The sequence below is a fragment of the Crocodylus siamensis genome, chromosome 1 (genome assembly GCF_052110815.1).
Source record: "Crocodylus siamensis isolate JL-2025a chromosome 1, ASM5211081v1, whole genome shotgun sequence".
Classification (NCBI taxonomy): Eukaryota; Metazoa; Chordata; order Crocodylia; family Crocodylidae; genus Crocodylus; species Crocodylus siamensis.
The window spans coordinates 40,160,357-40,179,338 of NC_143395.1; the positions used below are offsets into that span (position 1 = coordinate 40,160,357).

The window sequence follows — 18,982 nt, forward strand, 5'->3', positions numbered from 1 at the left end:
GAATGTGTATACTGAATATACAATTGAAAATTTCAACTTCAATAAAAGGAAGAATGGTTCAGTGTTTACAGTCTGAGACTCAGAGGAATCAGATACATTCCCTGTTCTCCCAGAGTCTTCTTTTATGACCTTGGGCCAATAACTTCCTTTCCTAGGCAGAGCTCTCTATCCGTATGGGGAATAACTACTCCCCTTTCTCTTATGGCTGTTGTGCAGATAAATATACTGAAGAGCTGAGAGACAATTATTTTGAGACTATATAAGTATCTAGGACTGAAGAGAATTGGACAGTCAAGTTGCATAACATTCATGTCCATGCCCAAATGGTATGTACCATACCATATTTTCTCAGACACAATATGAACCCTTCACCAAAAACCAGCTGATGGAAAATGGAATTTTATTTATAAGTGAGGAATATGGTAAGAGCATATTCTGCTGCTTATTGAGTGAAAAAAAAAAAGGAAAATATGCAATAATCCACAGGGATCAGCAAATAAGCAGGATCAGCTTCCTAGTTTCTGCTACTCCATTACTTACTACAAGGAAAAATGTTTTTTCTTCATCTTGCTTTTCCAAAACAAGGTGTATATTATATGGGAGAAAATACATAAATCTTCACACCCACAAAATCTGCATTTTTGCAATTCAATTAGTAAAGCCTAAATGACATGTTTCAAACACATTCAGCCTTACAAATGGAAGTGTACTGATTGAATGGACAAGGAACCTCTCATATGTTGTCCTCAAAGGTCGAGTGATTCGGGCATTTACCCAGGCAGTCAGACACTCCAATTCTAAATCTTCAACCAGTGAGATTATCCTGTTCCTTGTACGGTGTGGACAGACCCAGGCCAGATAGGATCAATTGCAAGGCTGGGTCAGCACCACTCCCCTCCCCAACCTGTCATGCCAGAGCTGGATCAGCACCTCTCCTCTCCCTGCTGCACTGGATCAGCACCACCCCTGCTTCCCCCAGGTTCTAGTCTGAAGCCTTGCTCGTAATGGAACAGAAATTTCTCATTACTCTCCATCCATTTTATCCAATGGATATTATAATTAAAGGGCAGTAGCTTATCTTCAAAAGAAGGGCTCTTCCATGGAGATCCCACCTGCCTATCCCTATGATTCATCTGGTGCTTTGACAGTGGGGCCACCAGAGGCAGTGGTGGCACTGGCAGCAGCAGCTGGAAGGAGCTGCCGCCCCCAAGGCTGCCAGAAGCTGAGCCTAGATGCTGTGCTACTCCCCCTCCATCCTCTGCATGCACCACAGCCTGGGCTGCCCTTCATACCTGGGCTGGGTGGGGCTTAAAGACCTGCTGTGGACCAGAAAGAATCACTTGGTTGGCCAGATCTGGCCTTCAGGTCATATTTTGCCCACCACTGTCATAGCACCTTTAGAGTCAGCTGAGAGTCAAATACTAATTTGGCTGCCTGGACCCTGTCCTCACACAAATAGGCATTGCTGTCTGCTTTCCCTAACTTGGAAGGAGGGACCAGGCATCCAGACACTAGCAGGATTGGGCACTCAAGCTAACTCATCAAGCATGACAGGCTGCCTATCCAGCTGAGACGACAATCTTACCATAGCCAGGCTGCCTGACTTCTCTTCCTAAGCCAGACAAGTAGTGACACCTGCCATGGAGACCAAGGACCAAATCTGAATGACCTAAGGACCCAGTCCTGATTTCACCACCCTTTCTAAACTTCTAGATCTGTTGTTAATACTAGAAGACAAAAACCTTCTAATACTCTGGATTACTACAGAACAAACTATAGTTTTGTTTTTTTCTGGCAAGGATGGTCAAAAGCAAATCTTCCTGAGTGGTTGACAAATTTTGAACATATACAGATACCTATAACTTGTTCTACCTTTACTACAATGTTCAATTACTTTTCCAGGAAGGAATTATGCCATACTCTTGTAGATATTAGTAAAAATTAGTACTTACCACGACAGATTGGCCTGTGGTCACTCCAAGCTGCCAGCGTATCTGTCACTCTCTGACAAGTGATGCTCTTAGAACCTTGGAGCACATAATTATCTTCACAGGAGAACTGTACACTAGCACCCACCCTGGAGAAGAGAGAGAAAAGTGGAAATAAAAAAATATAGTTTGTTGCAGGCAGGCACCATCATGAATTCTTCACCAAAGGGCAAATACAAAAATATGATTTCTAGACCCTAACAAGATACAAAGGAAAATGTTACCATACACACTTTCCAATATTTAACTGGAAAAGGCTTATACCTGGAGAAGAAACACACTTTATGTAATCCATCCACCATTAAAAGAAATGAAAATGTATAATTCATCAGACCATATGCTATTTCACTTTCTGTCTGGAACAGGTTATCCAGACAGGTTGTGGACTCTCCATCCTTTGCAGTTTTTAGGACCTGGCTAGACAAAGCATTGTCTGGGATGATCCTGCTTTGAGCAGGGGGTTGGACTAGATGACTTCCTGAGGTCATTTCTAACCTTAATATTCTATGATTCTATGAGAAGTGCCTAGATCCTAGTCCACCTAGTAGACATATAAATGGACATAAGCACCTAAGTGTGTTCCTAATCCACCTCATTCAAATTCTCGATAATTTTTATTTTGTGATATGTTGATGTCTACATCATAAAAAGTCATAAAAAGGCTAAAACATAAAAAGCAGCAAGAAGACATCTGTATTAATAATTTCATTTTCCACCTTTTGTATTAAGGGGTTGACAGTTACCCAGGCAGGGTGAAATGGGGCCCCATTTCAGCACTTAAATTCACTTAGGCATGTAATAGGTGAAGTAGGATTTGATCCACTGTGTCAAATTTAGCCCTCCTTAATTTGACTTGAAAAAGTTAATCCAAGGGTAAATTTGGTCTTAAATATAGAGAAAGCTGAAACTTATATACTCCAGAATTACAGAATCATAGGGTTAGAAGGGATTTTAAGAATAATTCAATCCACCCCTTTGTATAAATGTAGGACTTCTATTTCAAAAACATGCCAGTCAAATGGTATCCAGCCTTCCCTTGAAAACCTCCTGTGAAGGATATCCTACAAACTCTGCTCAGCAGTTTGTTTTACTCCCTTACTCTTCTAATAGTAAAGGATTTCTTTTTTACCAAGGTCTAATCTAAAAGTTCTTGGCTACAATTTACAACTGTTGATCTGTTCCCTGCTGCCAATGACCATTTTTAATCCTCTTTGGCTTTCAAATATCTTGGCAACTGCTATAATATCAAGGATTTCCCCTTGCTCCTCCCCCCGCATCTCCTCTTCTCCAAGCTAAATATATCTAGCTCTTTCAAACTTCCTTAATATGGCTTGACTTCCAACCCCTTTATTTATGGTTATATGACTGTGGACTCTCTGCAACTTCTCCACTCCTTTAAATTTGGAGCCCCAAGCTGCACACAGTACTTGAAACGAACCCTAATCAATAATGAGTAGCATGGTGCTATCACCTTCATCTCTTAAGGTGAAGTTACACATTATACTTAGATTCTATTAAGGACACTTAAAACATGAGCCCATTAAAGCTTGTTAACTCTGGCTAAGTGTCCTGTTAGTGTTTCAAAGGTACACCACTTCAGGCAAGGGTTAACTACAGGCCGCGCCATGCACTTGTGTTACAGTAACTTTAGTCTGCTCCAGACAGACAAAATCAGCAATTATGAATCCTCCAGAAATCTAGGACACACCACTCACAACCCCTCCCCTCTGCAGAGCAACGATAGAGCTCAGGTGTCCTGGTTCTCAGTCATGCCCCTGCTCATCAGCCAATGAGTGGCAAGTCAGAACTGTTCAGGCAAGAAACAGTAGAAACCCTTAACATGTAACTACTCACAGTTGGTGCATCTACATGAGCCACTAAATGTACAGTAGACAAATTCTACTGCACATATTAGCGTATCATGGGAAAAGCCATGCTATTGGCATCACTAAAATGCATGTGCCGGTGCTACTGCAGAGTAGCACAGGTTACTGTGCATTCGGTTAGTGCCTGTTATTACAGGGTGCCTGTACACGAGCCCAGCAGCTGCACCAATGTGCCGTGATTACAGAGCATTGGAGCAGACTCAATTAATTGAATCTGCTGAAGCGTGGTAATTACCACACTCCAGCCAGCTCTCATTTCATGTATCAGGATCCCTGTGCTTCAAAATGGCAATGGGGCTACTTTATCTAAAGCTCGTTTGACAAGCTTTAGATAAAGTGCCCCAGTGCCATTTTGAACCGTGGGGATGCTGAAGCATGAGACACTCTTGTGGGCTTTAATTAGAGCATGTTTCAGAGCTCTCGGAGCTGCTATAGTTAAAATGCCGTACCTACCCCACCAATCCCAGTGTATATGTAAAAACGTTCACCGGTGCTAAACTAAATGGGCAGCAACTACAGTACATTAATGCATGTGTAGGTGTGCCCAGTGTGTGCTAACTTCAGCACTGGGCACATCTATGGTATGAGCTGTAATTACAGATGTAACACCATAGATTTAGTGTGAGTTAAGTGTAATGTGTAATTTCACTATATTGCATTTGCTTTTTTTGCAACTGTATTAAAATGCTGATTCAGGATCCACCAAAACTCCCAGATCCTTCTTATCAGTGTTCCTACCCAGTCAGTCATTTCCCATTCTGTACTTGCGTGTTTGGCTGTTCTTCCCTATATGTAGCACTACATCTGCCTGTGTTGCACATCATTCTGTAGCTTCTACTTCAGCATTCTGAGACTCTTTTGAGTTTGATTTCTGTGTTCCAGAGTGTTTGCAATCCTTCCAGAGTTTGTCATCTGAAAATCTGATCAGGGAGCTCATTATTTTGGCATCCAAATAATTAATGCATGTGTTTAAGAGCACCAGACTTAGAACAGATCCCCGTGGAACCACACTTGCAACCTCCTGGCATTTATAATTACCTTTTGCTTGAGGTTGTTGAGCCAATTATGTATTCATCTTACAGTAATTTTATCCAGCCCACATATCTCCAGTTTACTATGTTGAATTGACTACTGAAAGAATGACTGTCACTACATTATATAACATCTATATATTTTAAAAGCCCACTACTTGTTGGCATAGTACAGAAACAGAACATCCATGGCCCAACGAAGGGCAGTTAGTAAAAAAAAATCCAGCAGTGATGTGGATCACTAGAGAACACTGGAACACTAGATAAGACCAAGTTGATGGAATTTTTTCTAATGTAATGATTTTCCATTGGAAAATACTGATTTGATTAAATTGGAATTTATAAAGGAAATGTATTGACTGTACTGTATGTTCAGTGAAAACTTATAAAAAATGGGGTTTTAGTAATGCATTAAGAAAAAAGTAATGCATTAAGAAAGTAAGTTGTATGAATTAATGCATTAAGAAAAATATAATCCTTTAACTTTGGGAATTTCTCTAAATAATTTTCTCAGCCAGTGGGCCATTACACTCTGGGGAAGAATCAGAAAAGGTAATTGAGAAGGGATAAAATGACGAAAATTTTGGGAACTTGTGCATGTCACAAAAATGTTTGTTTTTGCACTTTAATTGAATTACACTGTACACATGCAGGGTTTTTTATGATTTAAATGAGTTTGCTGTGTTGCAAACTAAACTACATTTGGATGTAGTTTCAAACTAAATCACATCCACTTGTAGTTTAGTTTGCAACGTAGCTATTTGTAACGTTGCGGCCTTTGACAGCTGACCCCCTTTCCACTGCAGGAGAGGTGGGCTGAAGGCAGAAATGGCGAGGGGCCCAATTGTTTTTTTGCTTTTATTTATGGAGCCTGCCCATGTCTCCCGTGGCTCCAGGGTCAGCTTTTAGTGGACTGAGTGGCCCCTGAGCTGTAGAGGACCCCAGTCCTTCCTTCCATGGTGGCAGTGCCCCCTGGGGTTGCCAGGGCAGGCTGCTAATGGGCAGGTGCTGCCCCAACTCAGACTCAGGGAACAGTTGGATTGGGTTGGGTTTGAGCTGGGTCAGGGCCCACCCACTAGCCACACACTCTGGTGGTCCCAAGGGGTGCCACCACCATGGAGGACAGGTATGGGGCCCCCACAGCTCAGGGCCTGCTGGCAGCTCAGCCTTAGCGATGGGAGAGGTGGGCAGGCTTCATGGAAAAAAAAATAAAAGGATCAGGCCCCTCACTGGTTTTATTTCTTTTCCCAGCAGAGACTACCTGCATGAGCTGCCACCAGGCCTTGCAGCCCCTGAGCTTCAGGGGGCCCAGTCCTCCTCTGTATGGTGGTGCACCCCCAGTGCTGCCCAGGCTGGGTGCTAACTGCATGGGTGCTGCCCCAGCTCACAGGCAGCACCTACTAGATCCAAATCTTCCCCAAATTCATGAACTGGAAGCCTGCTGGGTACTGCTCTCTGTGTGGGCTCAGGGAACAGTTGGATGCAGCAGGTGCTGCCTTGCATGTTGGGGCAGCACCCAGGCAGCTCACACTCCATCCAAGGGGTGCCACCACCACAGGGGGAAGGGCCCTCCTGCAGCTTAGGGTCTGCACAGCCTGGTAGCAGCTCGTGCAGGCAGGCTCCAGTTAGGGAAAAAAAACAAAGTGGCAAGGGGCCTAATCCTCCCCCAACAGAGCCTGCCCACCTCTCCCATGGCCGGGGGGGGCAAGCTGCCAGCAGGTCCTGATCTGCAGGGGGCACCTGCCTGTATCTGCCTGCTAGCCATCCACCGAGGTGGCCCCAGGAGGTGCTACCACCACAGAGAGAAGGACTGCGGCCCTCCATAGCTCAGGAAGCCACTCAGGCTGCTGACAGCTTGCCCCCAAGCCGTGAGAGATGTGGACAGGCTCCACACAATAACCAACCAACCAAATAAATAAATAAAGGATTGGGCCCCTCACCATAACAGGGAAGCAAACCTCTAAATGATTGGTTTCTAATCATCGCACTTAAAAATACAGCATTTCAATTTTAGGGACTAAACCCCCATTATGTGTACAAGCAGCCTTTATCATCATTTAAGGAAAAGAAAGCCTTGGTATATCATAAACTTATTCAAGGACAAGTATTCTAAGTGTCTCACAATCCATTTATAACTAAGTAAGAAAAGCTTATCGGTGGTATATCTTTCTAGTAAATGTAGTGTGATTGAGGAAGTGAACAAACTTTGAGTGAAGAGCTGCCACGCTGAGCTCCAAATGACATTTGGGCATGCTATTATTCACTTTGAAGTGAAATGTAATTATAAGAATTGACCCCATAAAATAAAATGACTCAGGAAGAACACAAAGATCAGAACAATTTTTTTAAACCCTGTATTTATTTTCTATTAATTCCCCAAAGAATCCAATGTATTATCTTTCAGCACAGTCGCAGTCTTATGGTTGGATACAGACAGAATGTTATTTGTTTTCAAATCAAGTGTGTACTCAAACAGAAACACGCACAAAACCTAAAAATAAGAATATGGCCTTTAGGCTCTTTTGTAGAAAATGGTGAAGTACTTTTTAACTCGTGTGGCTCACAAAAACAAACAAACTATAAAGTGAAATTATTAATGATACAATAAATATTGTCCCATTACTACAATACAATGTTATATTTATAACACTATATATACCCTTATAGTGCCTCAAAAATAGAATGTTCATTACTGTCATGTGCAAGGTAATGCACATAGGGAATTAGTGTAGATAGTTACCTAAAAAAATTAGCTCAATGTACTACGGTGGCCAAAAAAATAAATAAATAACTCCCTCCAAACCTAATAAAATCTTCGGCCTCCTCAAGAAAGGGTTTTAAAACAAAATAGAAAGCATCAAAGTGCCACTATGCAAATCTGTAGTGTGCCCACATCTTGAATACTGTGTACAGTTCTCATTTCCACAGATGAAAAAGGGTGTAGTAGAACTGGAAAAGACACAGGGAGGGGCAGCCAAAATGACCAGTGGTATAGAGCAGTTGCCATAACAGGAGAGACTCAGTAGGCTAGGACTTTTCATTTTGGTAAGGAAACAGCTGAGAGGGAGTTACAACAGAAGTCTATAAAACCATGAAGGGTGTGGACAAGGTTAATAAGGAAATATTATTCACCAAGTCCCACAGTATTAGAACTATGGGGCACCTTCTGAAATTCATAGAAGAGGGGTTAGAGAAAAAGTACTTTTTGATGCAGCATGTAGTTAACTTGTAGATCTCATTACTAAATGAGATTGTAAAAGCAGGTAGTATAGTTAGGTTCAAAAGAGGACTAGACACATTTATTAATGATAAAGCAACTTATAGCTATTAAACAAAAAAGTCAGAGATATATACTCTGGCATCTCTAAAAAAACAATGCTGGATGCAGAGAGGGTAATGAAGAGGAGATAAATCATATGCTAGATATACTCAGTTCAATGTTCTCCCTATAAAATATCCACTTTTGCCACTGTTGGAAATGGCATATTGGACTAGATGGATCCAATATGACAGTTCCTACATTCGGGTGTGCATGCCACCTATAATGCTTCAAAAATTGTGGATCTTAACAAAAATGTTCCTGGAGTAAAGAGGAACTTCTCTATAGCATTAAATTTTTCAGTGTCACATGCAATGTGCCTGAGTGGTGTGCATTACACTGTAGCATTACACTGCAATGTTACAATGGACTCAGTGACAGTCCACCACTCCTGCAGGGGCAGTGAACAAGAACAGCTGTTGCTCCCTAGTCTCCAAAGCCAGCAACAAACTTTTTGAGAGCCTGCTACTCTCTGCTAGAAGATAGTGAAGAAAGTTACTACTCCCCAGAAATTAGAGGGCAATTACCTACATGGAGGGCAGCTGTCTGTTAAAAAAGCCCACTTCTGACCCCAGTCTCTGGAATGCAGAAGCTCTTCTCACTGCCCTCTGGAGGTGGCTGTCTGAGAGTGATGTGGCTCTCTGACAGGCTCCCCTCCCTCATTACAACCCGCAAGTAGCAAGTCTACTATACAAATCTATGATGTGCTTGAGAAATTCCCAATCACTCCCTGGCTGAAGAGCATACTATTGAATGCTTGCACAACAACTTTATAACACTCCAGAAAAGGTATTCTGCATTTCTCTATATTCTTGGTAATGCTGCAAGTGCATGTCTGACATAGCTTAAGGCATTTTAAAGGAAAAATATCAACACATTAATATTCTAAATAACTCTGTTGTATGTACCTCTAGATATTCAGAATATATAATCACTAAATAATTATTTGAGTCACAATGTCACAGTAGCCAAAAACAATAAAAATGAATTGCCTGGTACTAGAGATAGAGTTTGTTGAAGCTAAATGGAATTTTCAAAAGAACATCTCATACAGAGATGTTTCTCAATCATGTATGAAGCAGCTTTCAATCTTAATACTTCTCTGAAAATTTAAACATTAATCAGGTGAAGTATGTTCTAGGAAATTGAGAGAAGAGAGGGATGAACAAATGGTTGGAAGCATTTCAGAGTTCCTAGTCTGATCTAGCTAAATATTTTCTTGGAATCTTTCTGGGGTAAAATATGAAGAGACATCCATTCCAACCCATAGCCGCACATCACAGCTGCAAAGCACCCATTATGAAGAAGAAGAAGAAAGAAGAAGAAAGACAATGGTACCAGTCATGCCCCACCACTACAATAAAGCTATTGCAATACCAGCAGGTATACTCAGCAGATAGAAGATAAGTGAATAAACAGAAAGTTGGAAAATATTTTATTTACGTTACTATGATTTTATGCACTTCAGTATAGTATTTGTTCCCAAAGCTCTAAAGATATTTTACATCAAATACATCAGAACATTATGGGTCCAGATCCTATTTTCCCTGCATGTCTTGGTTGCAAATTGTAACTGCAGTTTTTGGTACTTATTCACAGTTTGAAATTATGCATAGTCTATGTGTGCCTACTGCACTTGCTTAATGTGTTGAGCTCTGGCCAAACATGTGCCTGGGGGAGTAGAATTTCTCAGACATGTATAATACAAAGCAAGTCCCCCTAAGTCCCCACTAAGGCTAGGGCAGTTGAAAATACCTACCTTTACTTCTGTGGTGTGATCCTAATCCCTCAGGGGTGGGGGATGGGTTGGGGGTGGGGGACAGGCAGAATACCAAACTGTGTTTAAGTGCCTAAAACTTCAATCATATCCCTGTGTGTACATTACCTAGGGGCAGAAGGGTAAATAGGATCTGACCTGAGTTTTGCACAGAGTATGACATTTTATGAAAGGTGTTTACATGATATGCTATGTTACAATTCAAAATAAAGCTATGATGGTCTATTAAAGACATTGATTTAAAGAAAGAGAAAATTGCAGAGTTAAGCACTGAAAAGTTAGTAAATGCCTGGGTTAAGCATTCCTGTCTAACCATGCTCTGATTTATTTGTATGTGTCCATTTTGATTCAGTTTTAGGACCTTGTTACACTTTATGCTGTAAATCAAACAAATATTAACCAGCTAAAGTGCTGTTTGGTTTAGTGAAGCAGTCGCACCTTAAGGCAAAAAAAAACATCTCTAGCTGTCCTTCACCTGCACAGCTATGACTTGCCATTAGAGGCTTGGTCGGTAGGGGCAGGACTAGGAGCTAGGGGCAGGACTGGCTCACTACTTGAGTTCTGAGGGATCCGATCCTTTTTACCTCTAGAGACTGCTCCCCCTTGTCGCCCCTACCTGGGCTACTGGCTGGACCGGCGGCTCTCAGACGCATCTGGTGGGGGCACAGGGAGACAAGCTCTGGAGAAAAAAAAGGATTGGGCCCCTAAGACTCAGACACATATTCCAGTGGGGCAAAGTGGCTGAAGCAGGGAGAGCTCGGTGTCTGCAGCACCGGGGCCAGTTCCTGCTGTCCCCATGCTCTGCCAGGCTGTGCTCCAGCTTCCCAGCTCCACCAGGGCAAGTCTGGGTTCTGGGGGTGTGCAAGCACCAGGAGGGAAATGAGCTGCAGTCAACCAAAAGGCAGAGCATAGGTTCAACCATGGATCAGCAGGGTAGTTGAGCACCAGTCTGCCATTCCCCATAGGCACTGTGGCCAGTCTGAGCCAAAACAATTCCAGGAGTCACCTCAAATTACCATGTAACAAGGCTCTTACTCTCACAATCAAAGATTAATTTCACTGCTGGACCCATATCAGGGGCAAAATTAAGAAATGGGTAGGCAGGGCTGAATACTAGGGAGTTACAAGTCCAAGATTCAAGGAATATGAAAGGTCAAGAAGCAAGGAATCATCAACCAGGAGTCAGAGCCAGGGATCAGAAACTAGAAGTAAAAGTAGGGTTCAACAACTAGGAAATGGGAACAGCGAATCAATGGGCATCAGCACCACCCTGGGAACAGGGAGGCAGAAACCAAAGAAACTAGGATCCAAACCAGACTAAGTGCAAGAAATACAGTCTTTTATCTCAGGCAACTATCCACATTGATAGACAGAGAACAAATAATTATCCTATCTATATTAGGAGACTTTTTTCTAAAAATGTGCAGATGAATTGGTGCTGAACACAGTATTACACTACACATCGTCAAGAACAAATTGTTAAAAACATATTGGAAATTGTGATGAAACAATATTTGGTTGGCAGCAGAGTGAAAACTATATAGGACTTAACCAAGATTCTCCAACAGTGTTGAACAGGTGGCTACATTTCAATTAATCCATGCTCATTATTAGCTGAGCCAACTCACTTATCAAGGAACAAACTTTACCTTTGATTGTGGCCATTTCTCCTTGATCAAAAAACAGCGCAACACATATTTTCCAGAACTGAAAATCCAGTTTGGAAGAAGAGGGCTGGAAGTATTTAAACTCTACTACTGTCTCATTTTTAATTCTCTAAAACCCCAAAAACATAGAAACAATGAAGAAATGAAGATATATATGAGTGCAAAAGCAGAGTTTACAAGCCATACACTTTTTCAATTCTGACCACTGAAAGGCAAAATCAAAATGATGGCTGGATATGGCTGGATATAGAATAGAAGAGGGATAAAATAATCTGAGAAATGTATGTACACACACACACACACACACACACAAACATATCACAAAAACAAGACTTTATTTCAGAGAAAAAATACACAAAGAACAAAAAGTTCCAACCTCCAAAAATATATGGATATTTTTGTGCTGAATATAAAATAATTACAGTCATCATGAATTAAAACAATCCTTGGATTTACTCCAGGTAGACATTTGGTGTTTGCCTATCTTACCATTTACCTCATATCTAAAAGAATTAAACATTATCTGAGTGAAGTTAAACTAGGCATGGATTTGGTCCCATTACTATGACTTCCTGGGCTAAGTGTCAATAACATTTATTTTTGTTCATAAAAATAATCCCCTACTTGCTTTACCTGGTAGACAAATTTCTACCATTATCCCCACTATTTCTGGAAGAAAAATAATCCAATATACTTGATGGATGCAAGACATCACACCTATTTTTAAAAGTGGCTGGCCAGTTGAGGTAATAAAACTTACCCTATCATAACAAATGCTAACCTTATACTTGGATATGAAATACATCTAACACAAGAAATGGTTGTATAATTTTATGTTTGATTTTCATCAAGAGGTTATATTTTTATTGTGATACAGTTTAATGTCATCCATATCAAGCATTAAGGTTAAAGCATTAAAAGGGAATAAATTAATATTAAAAATGCTAAAGTTATTCATTTTAATTTACTTCTGCAGAGGAATCCTGAGCATTTATGCACATGCTTTTTTTTTTCCCCGTGATGTACCAGATATCCATCGCTTCAGAGCAGATTCAATTAATTAAGTCTGCTCTGCACACAAGCTGAGGCAAACTGTGCTGCACTGTGTGCAGTTGTATAAGCAACAAAATATGTGTCAGCATGCAGAAAATGGCAGTGGTACACTTTTGAATAGACCTATGTGAAGCAGCTAGTATTCACTTTGGATTTGGATTCGGCTGACTTGGGGGACAGTGATTAGATTCAGTGATTCAAATCACTGTCCTGAATCAAATCAGCCAAATCTGATTTGGAGATTCAGCTGAATCAGCTGAATCTCCAAATCAAACAGGCCTTATCCCCTGCCCACTTTCCTAACCACATCAGTGGGTGCCCTGCCCGCCTCCAGTGTCCCAGCACTTGAAAAAAAAAGCCCTGCAATCACCAGCTCCTGCCAGGTGAGGGGGCAATATCTGCTACCCCCCACTGCCCTGCACTGCATGGGGGGCTCTGTCATGAGCCCCCAGAAGCCCTGAAAGCTGCTGCAGCAGCCAGTGAGTATGGGGCTTTTTTTTTTTTTTAAAGAGCCTGGACAGTGGGGCCATGTGGGACAGACATTGACAGGGCTGGGAGAATGGGTAGGGGATGGGGGCTCATGGCAGACCTCCCCCTCAAAGCACAGGGCAGTGGGTGGCAGTCAGGATCACTCCACCACCACCTGGCAGGAGTCGGTAAGTGTGGGGTTTTCTTTTTAAAGAGCTGGGTTGTTGGGGCTGGGTGAGGCAGCCATTGACAAGACTGGAAGAGCCAGCAGAGGTGGGAGAATGCTCAGAGGAGCTGGGGGAGCAAGCAGGGGATGGGGTCTGTTGGGCGGGGGGCACAGGTTCCCTTCCCCACTATGCCAGACCTCCCACCTCCTACTTAGCAGCACAGAGCCTGGGTCCAGCTCCCTGCAGTAGCAAGTGGAGACTGTCTGAATCACTGAATTTCCAAATCTTTTTTGAATCAATTCAGAGGCTTCTAATCAATTTAGACCTTTTTATTGGTCTCATTCAATTTGGATTTGGAGCTTCAGCTGCTGAATCGGGCTGAGTTTCCTCTGAATTGAATCAGCACCCAAAGCTTCGCACAGCCCTACTTTTTTACTAAAGCACCTCCAAGGTGTCTTAGTTCAAAAGTGCATCACTGCCATTTTTTCACTGCGGTGTTTGCATGTGTAAAAATGCCCCCTGAGTTTTAAAACAAACACATTCACTGAAGAGCTAAAATAAAGAAACTTGTCTGGAGCTCTTTTTTGAGCTCCTTTCATACATTTAACATCTGATATGGATGTTGGGTCCATACACAGTCTTTGAACCTTTACTTCTTCTTTCTGTAGAACTTTTATATCGAAGACTCTCACCACTGGAGCTGTTAAAAATTTTTCAACCATTTTATTTCTTTGTCCAAAAAAAGCATTTGTTGTTCAAAAACTGGGAACTACAATTATATATAAAATGTGTGTGTGTGTAAAGACATTAGGTAATTTCAAAATGCAAATAAAAATGTGTTTCAATTTTTTTTTTTACATTTTTATTTTCAAAGTTTCTAAAAATTCACAGTAGTGAAATTTCAGTTTTTGGTTTGCATTTATTTTTTCTGTCTCTTCTTCCTTGTCTTGTCACTGACGGTAGGAAAAAATAAATAATGACAATTGTTTTTCCTCACCTTTTCTCATTTTCAAATTATATGAACAAGATCAAAATATAACCTTTTTTTCATTTCTTGATGAAACCAATAATAAAAACCCGCTGAATAAAGATAAATGTTTCATTTCCATTTTTTAATGTTAATGAACAATCGTCATTATATGTTTTGACCATTTCTCGGCCTTCTCTATGCTTTTTATGAATCTTCAAACTTATTTAAGTACAGAGGGATTTTTTTTATATATAGCTGTTATACTCATTATAAATTTCATCAGCAAAATAAACTATGTTCAGATTTCCCAATAAAAAGGTAGTATTCATGCTAAATAGAATTGATTTCATTCTAATGAATCAATATTTAATTTTTTTTGAAAATATGAGGAAGGAGAAGTTTCAACATTGATTTTGTTGACATTTCTCCCTCACACTGCATCTCAGCATTGCATTTGAAACCACAGGGAGCCACTTTCCCAAGCTCAAATAAAGTGATTAAATCCGTCAGAAAGGAGGGAACTAGTTAAAATCAGAAAGCAAACAAAAAGCTATTGAAATAGAAGAATAAGTGACATTATTATTTTTAAAATATGAAGGCCTTTCCAATGGATTTGTCACCTGTGAAAAAGCAGTGTTAGGACTGACTTGAAAATAAACCTGTCTTTCCATTAGTTTCATTCACTAAATGTCTTTCTATAGATTTGAAAAGCTTTAGAATAATGTCCCTTTTCACATTTTGTGTCTCAGCCTTGTATTCAGAGACATTCTTCTCATGACAAGTGCAATAGATCCTTCTGGAGTTCTTACTTGAATCTACAAAATCAAACACTTGCCTTTTGCTTGCTCTCTACAAAATATTTATCTTTTTCCTTTATCAGAGTAAGGCAAAGAACAACATTTTTTTTTCCTTCGGGATATGGAAAAGTTTAATGTGAGGGAAAAAATGTTTTAAATATTCAGCTCTTCAATGAAGAGATAAAAGAAGTACAATATGTACTTATGTACATATGTACCACAATATGTACCAAAAATTCTGTTTCCTTTTCAGTTTTTGTTTGGCAAGTTTAGTGGGCAAGGTTGTCTTTTTTTCCTTCCTTCTTTATTTCTTTCTTTTTGATACCCTGAAAAGCCTGCAAATCAGAACTGAAGAAACAGAAAAATATTACTGTATTTAAATTAGGTTTGCTGAGGGATGGAGGCCAGAGCTGAGTTAAATGGGGAACTAGGTGACTTGGAGGAAGAACAAGCAGGAGTGGGTAGCAGAGGGGGCCTTCTAATTCTTTTTGAGAAATCAGGGTGATTGCTTAGTTAACTCAGGTGTCTGTACATGAATGCCCAAAGCCTAGGAAAGAGGTAGGAAGAACTAGAAGTCCTTGCACAGTCACAGATCTATGACAAGATTGGTTAATAGAGACTTAGTGGGAGCTTGCATGATTGGAGCACTGTCATGGATGAGTACAATTGTTTAGGAAGGACAGGCAGGGGAAAAGAGGAGGAGGACTTGTGCTTTCTAAGCTTTCTAAGAGAAGGAGGAGTGGTGCTTTATGTACGATTGCTCAGAGCTCCAATATGAAAGTGGAGGTAGGTTTGTTGAAAGTCTCTGGGTTAGGGTCAGAGGAGAGAGCGACAAGAGTGCTGTTGTGGTGGGGGGTCTGCTATTGACCACCAGGCCAGAAGGATAAGGTGGATGATGCTTTCTGCAAACAGCTAGCATAAATTTCATAGACTCTGGGGACACATCCACATATACAAGTAAGTGCGCTTGCAGCAGCTCAAATACAAAATTGGCAAAATTGAGCTAGGGCTTTTTTCTTAAGTGCATGTGCTCAGACATGCACTTTGTTGTGGAGCAAATTGTGCCAATTGGGGAAAAATAACCCTGCCTGGCTCCTGCAGCCAGGAGGAGCAAGAGCCTAGGGCAGCTGAGAGTCTATGGGACCTCGCATGATCAGGCGGAGCAGGGCAGGCCCCACAAGGAGAGGCTACAGGACCTGAACCTGTTCAGCCTCCACAAGAGAAGGCTGAGGGGGGGCGGGGATCTAGTGTTATCCCCAGCAGTATAAAAAGCTGCCCTGTCCTAGCCCCAGCAGTACAAAAACCTGCCCTGGCCAGCAATTCAGGGTTACTTGACCTCAGGAACTTGTGGGGCCCAGGCAATTGGTATCTGGGGACACTAGCCCCTTCTGTCAGCTGGATTGCTGAAGCAGCGACTCAAATGAGGGGGCTGTGGGAGCTTGAGGAGGCTGCAGGTGCTCGACAACCTGGGCAACTGTGATCATCACCTGCTGGAATTCACTATCCAGCGCAAGGTGGCAAAGGCCTGCAGCAAGACAGCAGCCCTAGATTTCAGGAAGGCGGACTTCAATGAGCTAAGGAGAAGAGTTGGGGAAGCACTGAAGTCCCAGAGGGGAGGGGAGCCAGGTGTCCAAGGAGAGTGGTCACTCCTCAAGGAGACGATCCTCCAAGCCCAAAGGGAGGTAATCCCAACATGGATCAAAGGAACCAGGAGGGCACATAAGCCCCCATGGCTCACCAAAAGCATCCAGGAATGTCTCTTAGCTAAAAGAGAGGCATCCACCCAATGGAAAGGAGGGGACATCACCAGGAATGACTTTACTGGAGTTGCTTGGGAATGTAGGGGGACCATCAGGAAGGCCAAGGCAGAGATGGAACTGGGACTAGCTTCCTGGATTAAGGACAACAAGAAGTCCTTCGTTAAATACATAGTGGGTAAAAAGAAGGTTCCGGGTAATGTGGGGCCCCTGCAGGACACGTTAGGAAATTTGGTCATCACACCAGATGACAAAGCCAACATGTTTAACGATTTCTTTGCCACCATCTTCCTAAGCAGGAACTGGAATAGCCACCCCCTGCTGGGCTTCCTTCATGCCCCAGGGGAGGCACACCTAGGCCAAGGGTTAGTGAGGAACTAGTAGGGAACTTCTGGAGGCATTGGACGTATTCAAGTCAGCTGGTTCAGATGATCTCCACCCTAGAGTACTAAAGGAATTGGCTGAGGTCATTGCAGGACCCCTCGCACAGCTTTATGAGCACACTTGGTGCTCTGGTGCATTGCCAGAGGACTGGAAGAGGGCCAACATAGTTCCTATCTTCAAAAAGGGGAAGAAGGAGGACGGGGGAAACTATAGGACAGTTAGTATTACCTTGATCCTAGGCAAGCTGTTTGAGAAAATTATTCTGGCACACATCCACGAGGGGCCATCAGGGGATTTCATGCTTAGGGGCAACCAACATGGGTTCATCAGTGGCAGGTCCTGTCAGACCAACCTGTGGCCTTCTATGATCAAATTACCAAATCATTAAATACAAGGGTAGCAGTGGACATAGTCTCCCTGGACTTTCGTAAGGCCTTCAACACTGTCCCTCACCCTATTCTCATTAAGAAACTGGGGGACTGTGGTGTTGACACCCACACAAACAATTGGGTCGCCAACTGGCTGGAGGGCCGCACCCAGAGAGCGGTGGTGGATGAGTCATTTTCAACCGGGAGGGATGTGGGCAGTGGAGTTCCGCAGGGCTCGATCCTCAGGCCTGCACTGTTCAACATCTTCATCAGTGACTTGGACGAGGGGGTAAAAAGCAGCCTGTTCAAATTTGCTGATGACACAAAGATGTGGGGGGATGTGGGCATGCTGGAAGAGAGCAATACACTACAATCAGACCTAGACAGGTTACAAGGGTGGGCGGATGAGAATAGGATGGGATTTAACACCGACAAGTGCAAAGTGATGCCCCTGGGGAGGAACAACTGGCAACATACCTACAGCCTGGGGAACTCCCTTCTTGTCAGTACAGAGGCGGAAAAGGATCTTGGAGTCATCACTGATGCCAAGATGAACATGGGCTGGCAGTGTGGGGATGCAGTCAGGAAAGGCAACTGCACCTTAAGCACAGATGCATCTTGAGCATGTCCAAGGAGGTGATCCTCTCCCTCTATGTGGCACTGGTTAGGCCGCAGTTGGAGTACTGCGTCCAGTTCTGGGTGCCACACTTCAAGAGGGATGTGGACAGCATGGAGAGGGTCCAGAGGAAGGCCACTCGCATGATCAGGGGGCAGCAGGGCAGGTCCTACAAGGAGAGGCTACAGGACCTGAACCTGTTCAGCTTCCACAAGACAAGGCTGAGGGGGGATCTAGTGGCCTGTTACAAACTAGTCAGGGGGGACCAGCAGGCACTGGGGAAGTCCCTGTTCCCCCGAGCACTGCTAGGAGTGACCAGGAATAATGGTCACAAGCTGGCAGAGGGTAGATTTAGGCTAGATATCAGGAGGCGCTACCTCACGGTCAGGGCGGCTAGGAACTGGAACCAACTTCCAAGAGAAGTGGTGCTGGCTCTTACCCTGGGGGTCTTTAAGAGGAGGTTAGATGAACACCTTGCTGGGGTTGTTTGACCCCAATAATCTTTCCTGCCATGGCAGAGGGTCAGACTAGATGATCTAATAAGGTCCCTTCGACCCTAGAAACTATGAAACTATGAAATTCACTTTTTAAAAAATCTGAAAATCCACATTCTTGTTTGTTCCACAATTAGAACAAAAGAGAGAGAGAAAGGGGGACTGATCAGATAGGCAATGCTTTATTACTATATTTACGATGTTAAAGAAATGTGGAAGCCTACTAGTGTCTCTAGCATT

General features: G+C 42.5%; 1 protein-coding gene across 1 annotated transcript in view; it reads right to left on the reverse strand.

Annotated features, from left to right (window-relative positions):
• The window catches only part of CSMD1 (CUB and Sushi multiple domains 1), a 2,270,760-nt gene that overhangs the window by 793,820 nt on the left and 1,457,958 nt on the right, over positions 1–18,982 (reverse strand). The window contains exon 9 of the mRNA XM_090033387.1: positions 1,953–2,077. Within this exon, the coding sequence (XP_089889513.1) occupies positions 1,953–2,077 (125 nt within the window). The remainder of the gene's footprint in view (positions 1–1,952; positions 2,078–18,982) is intronic.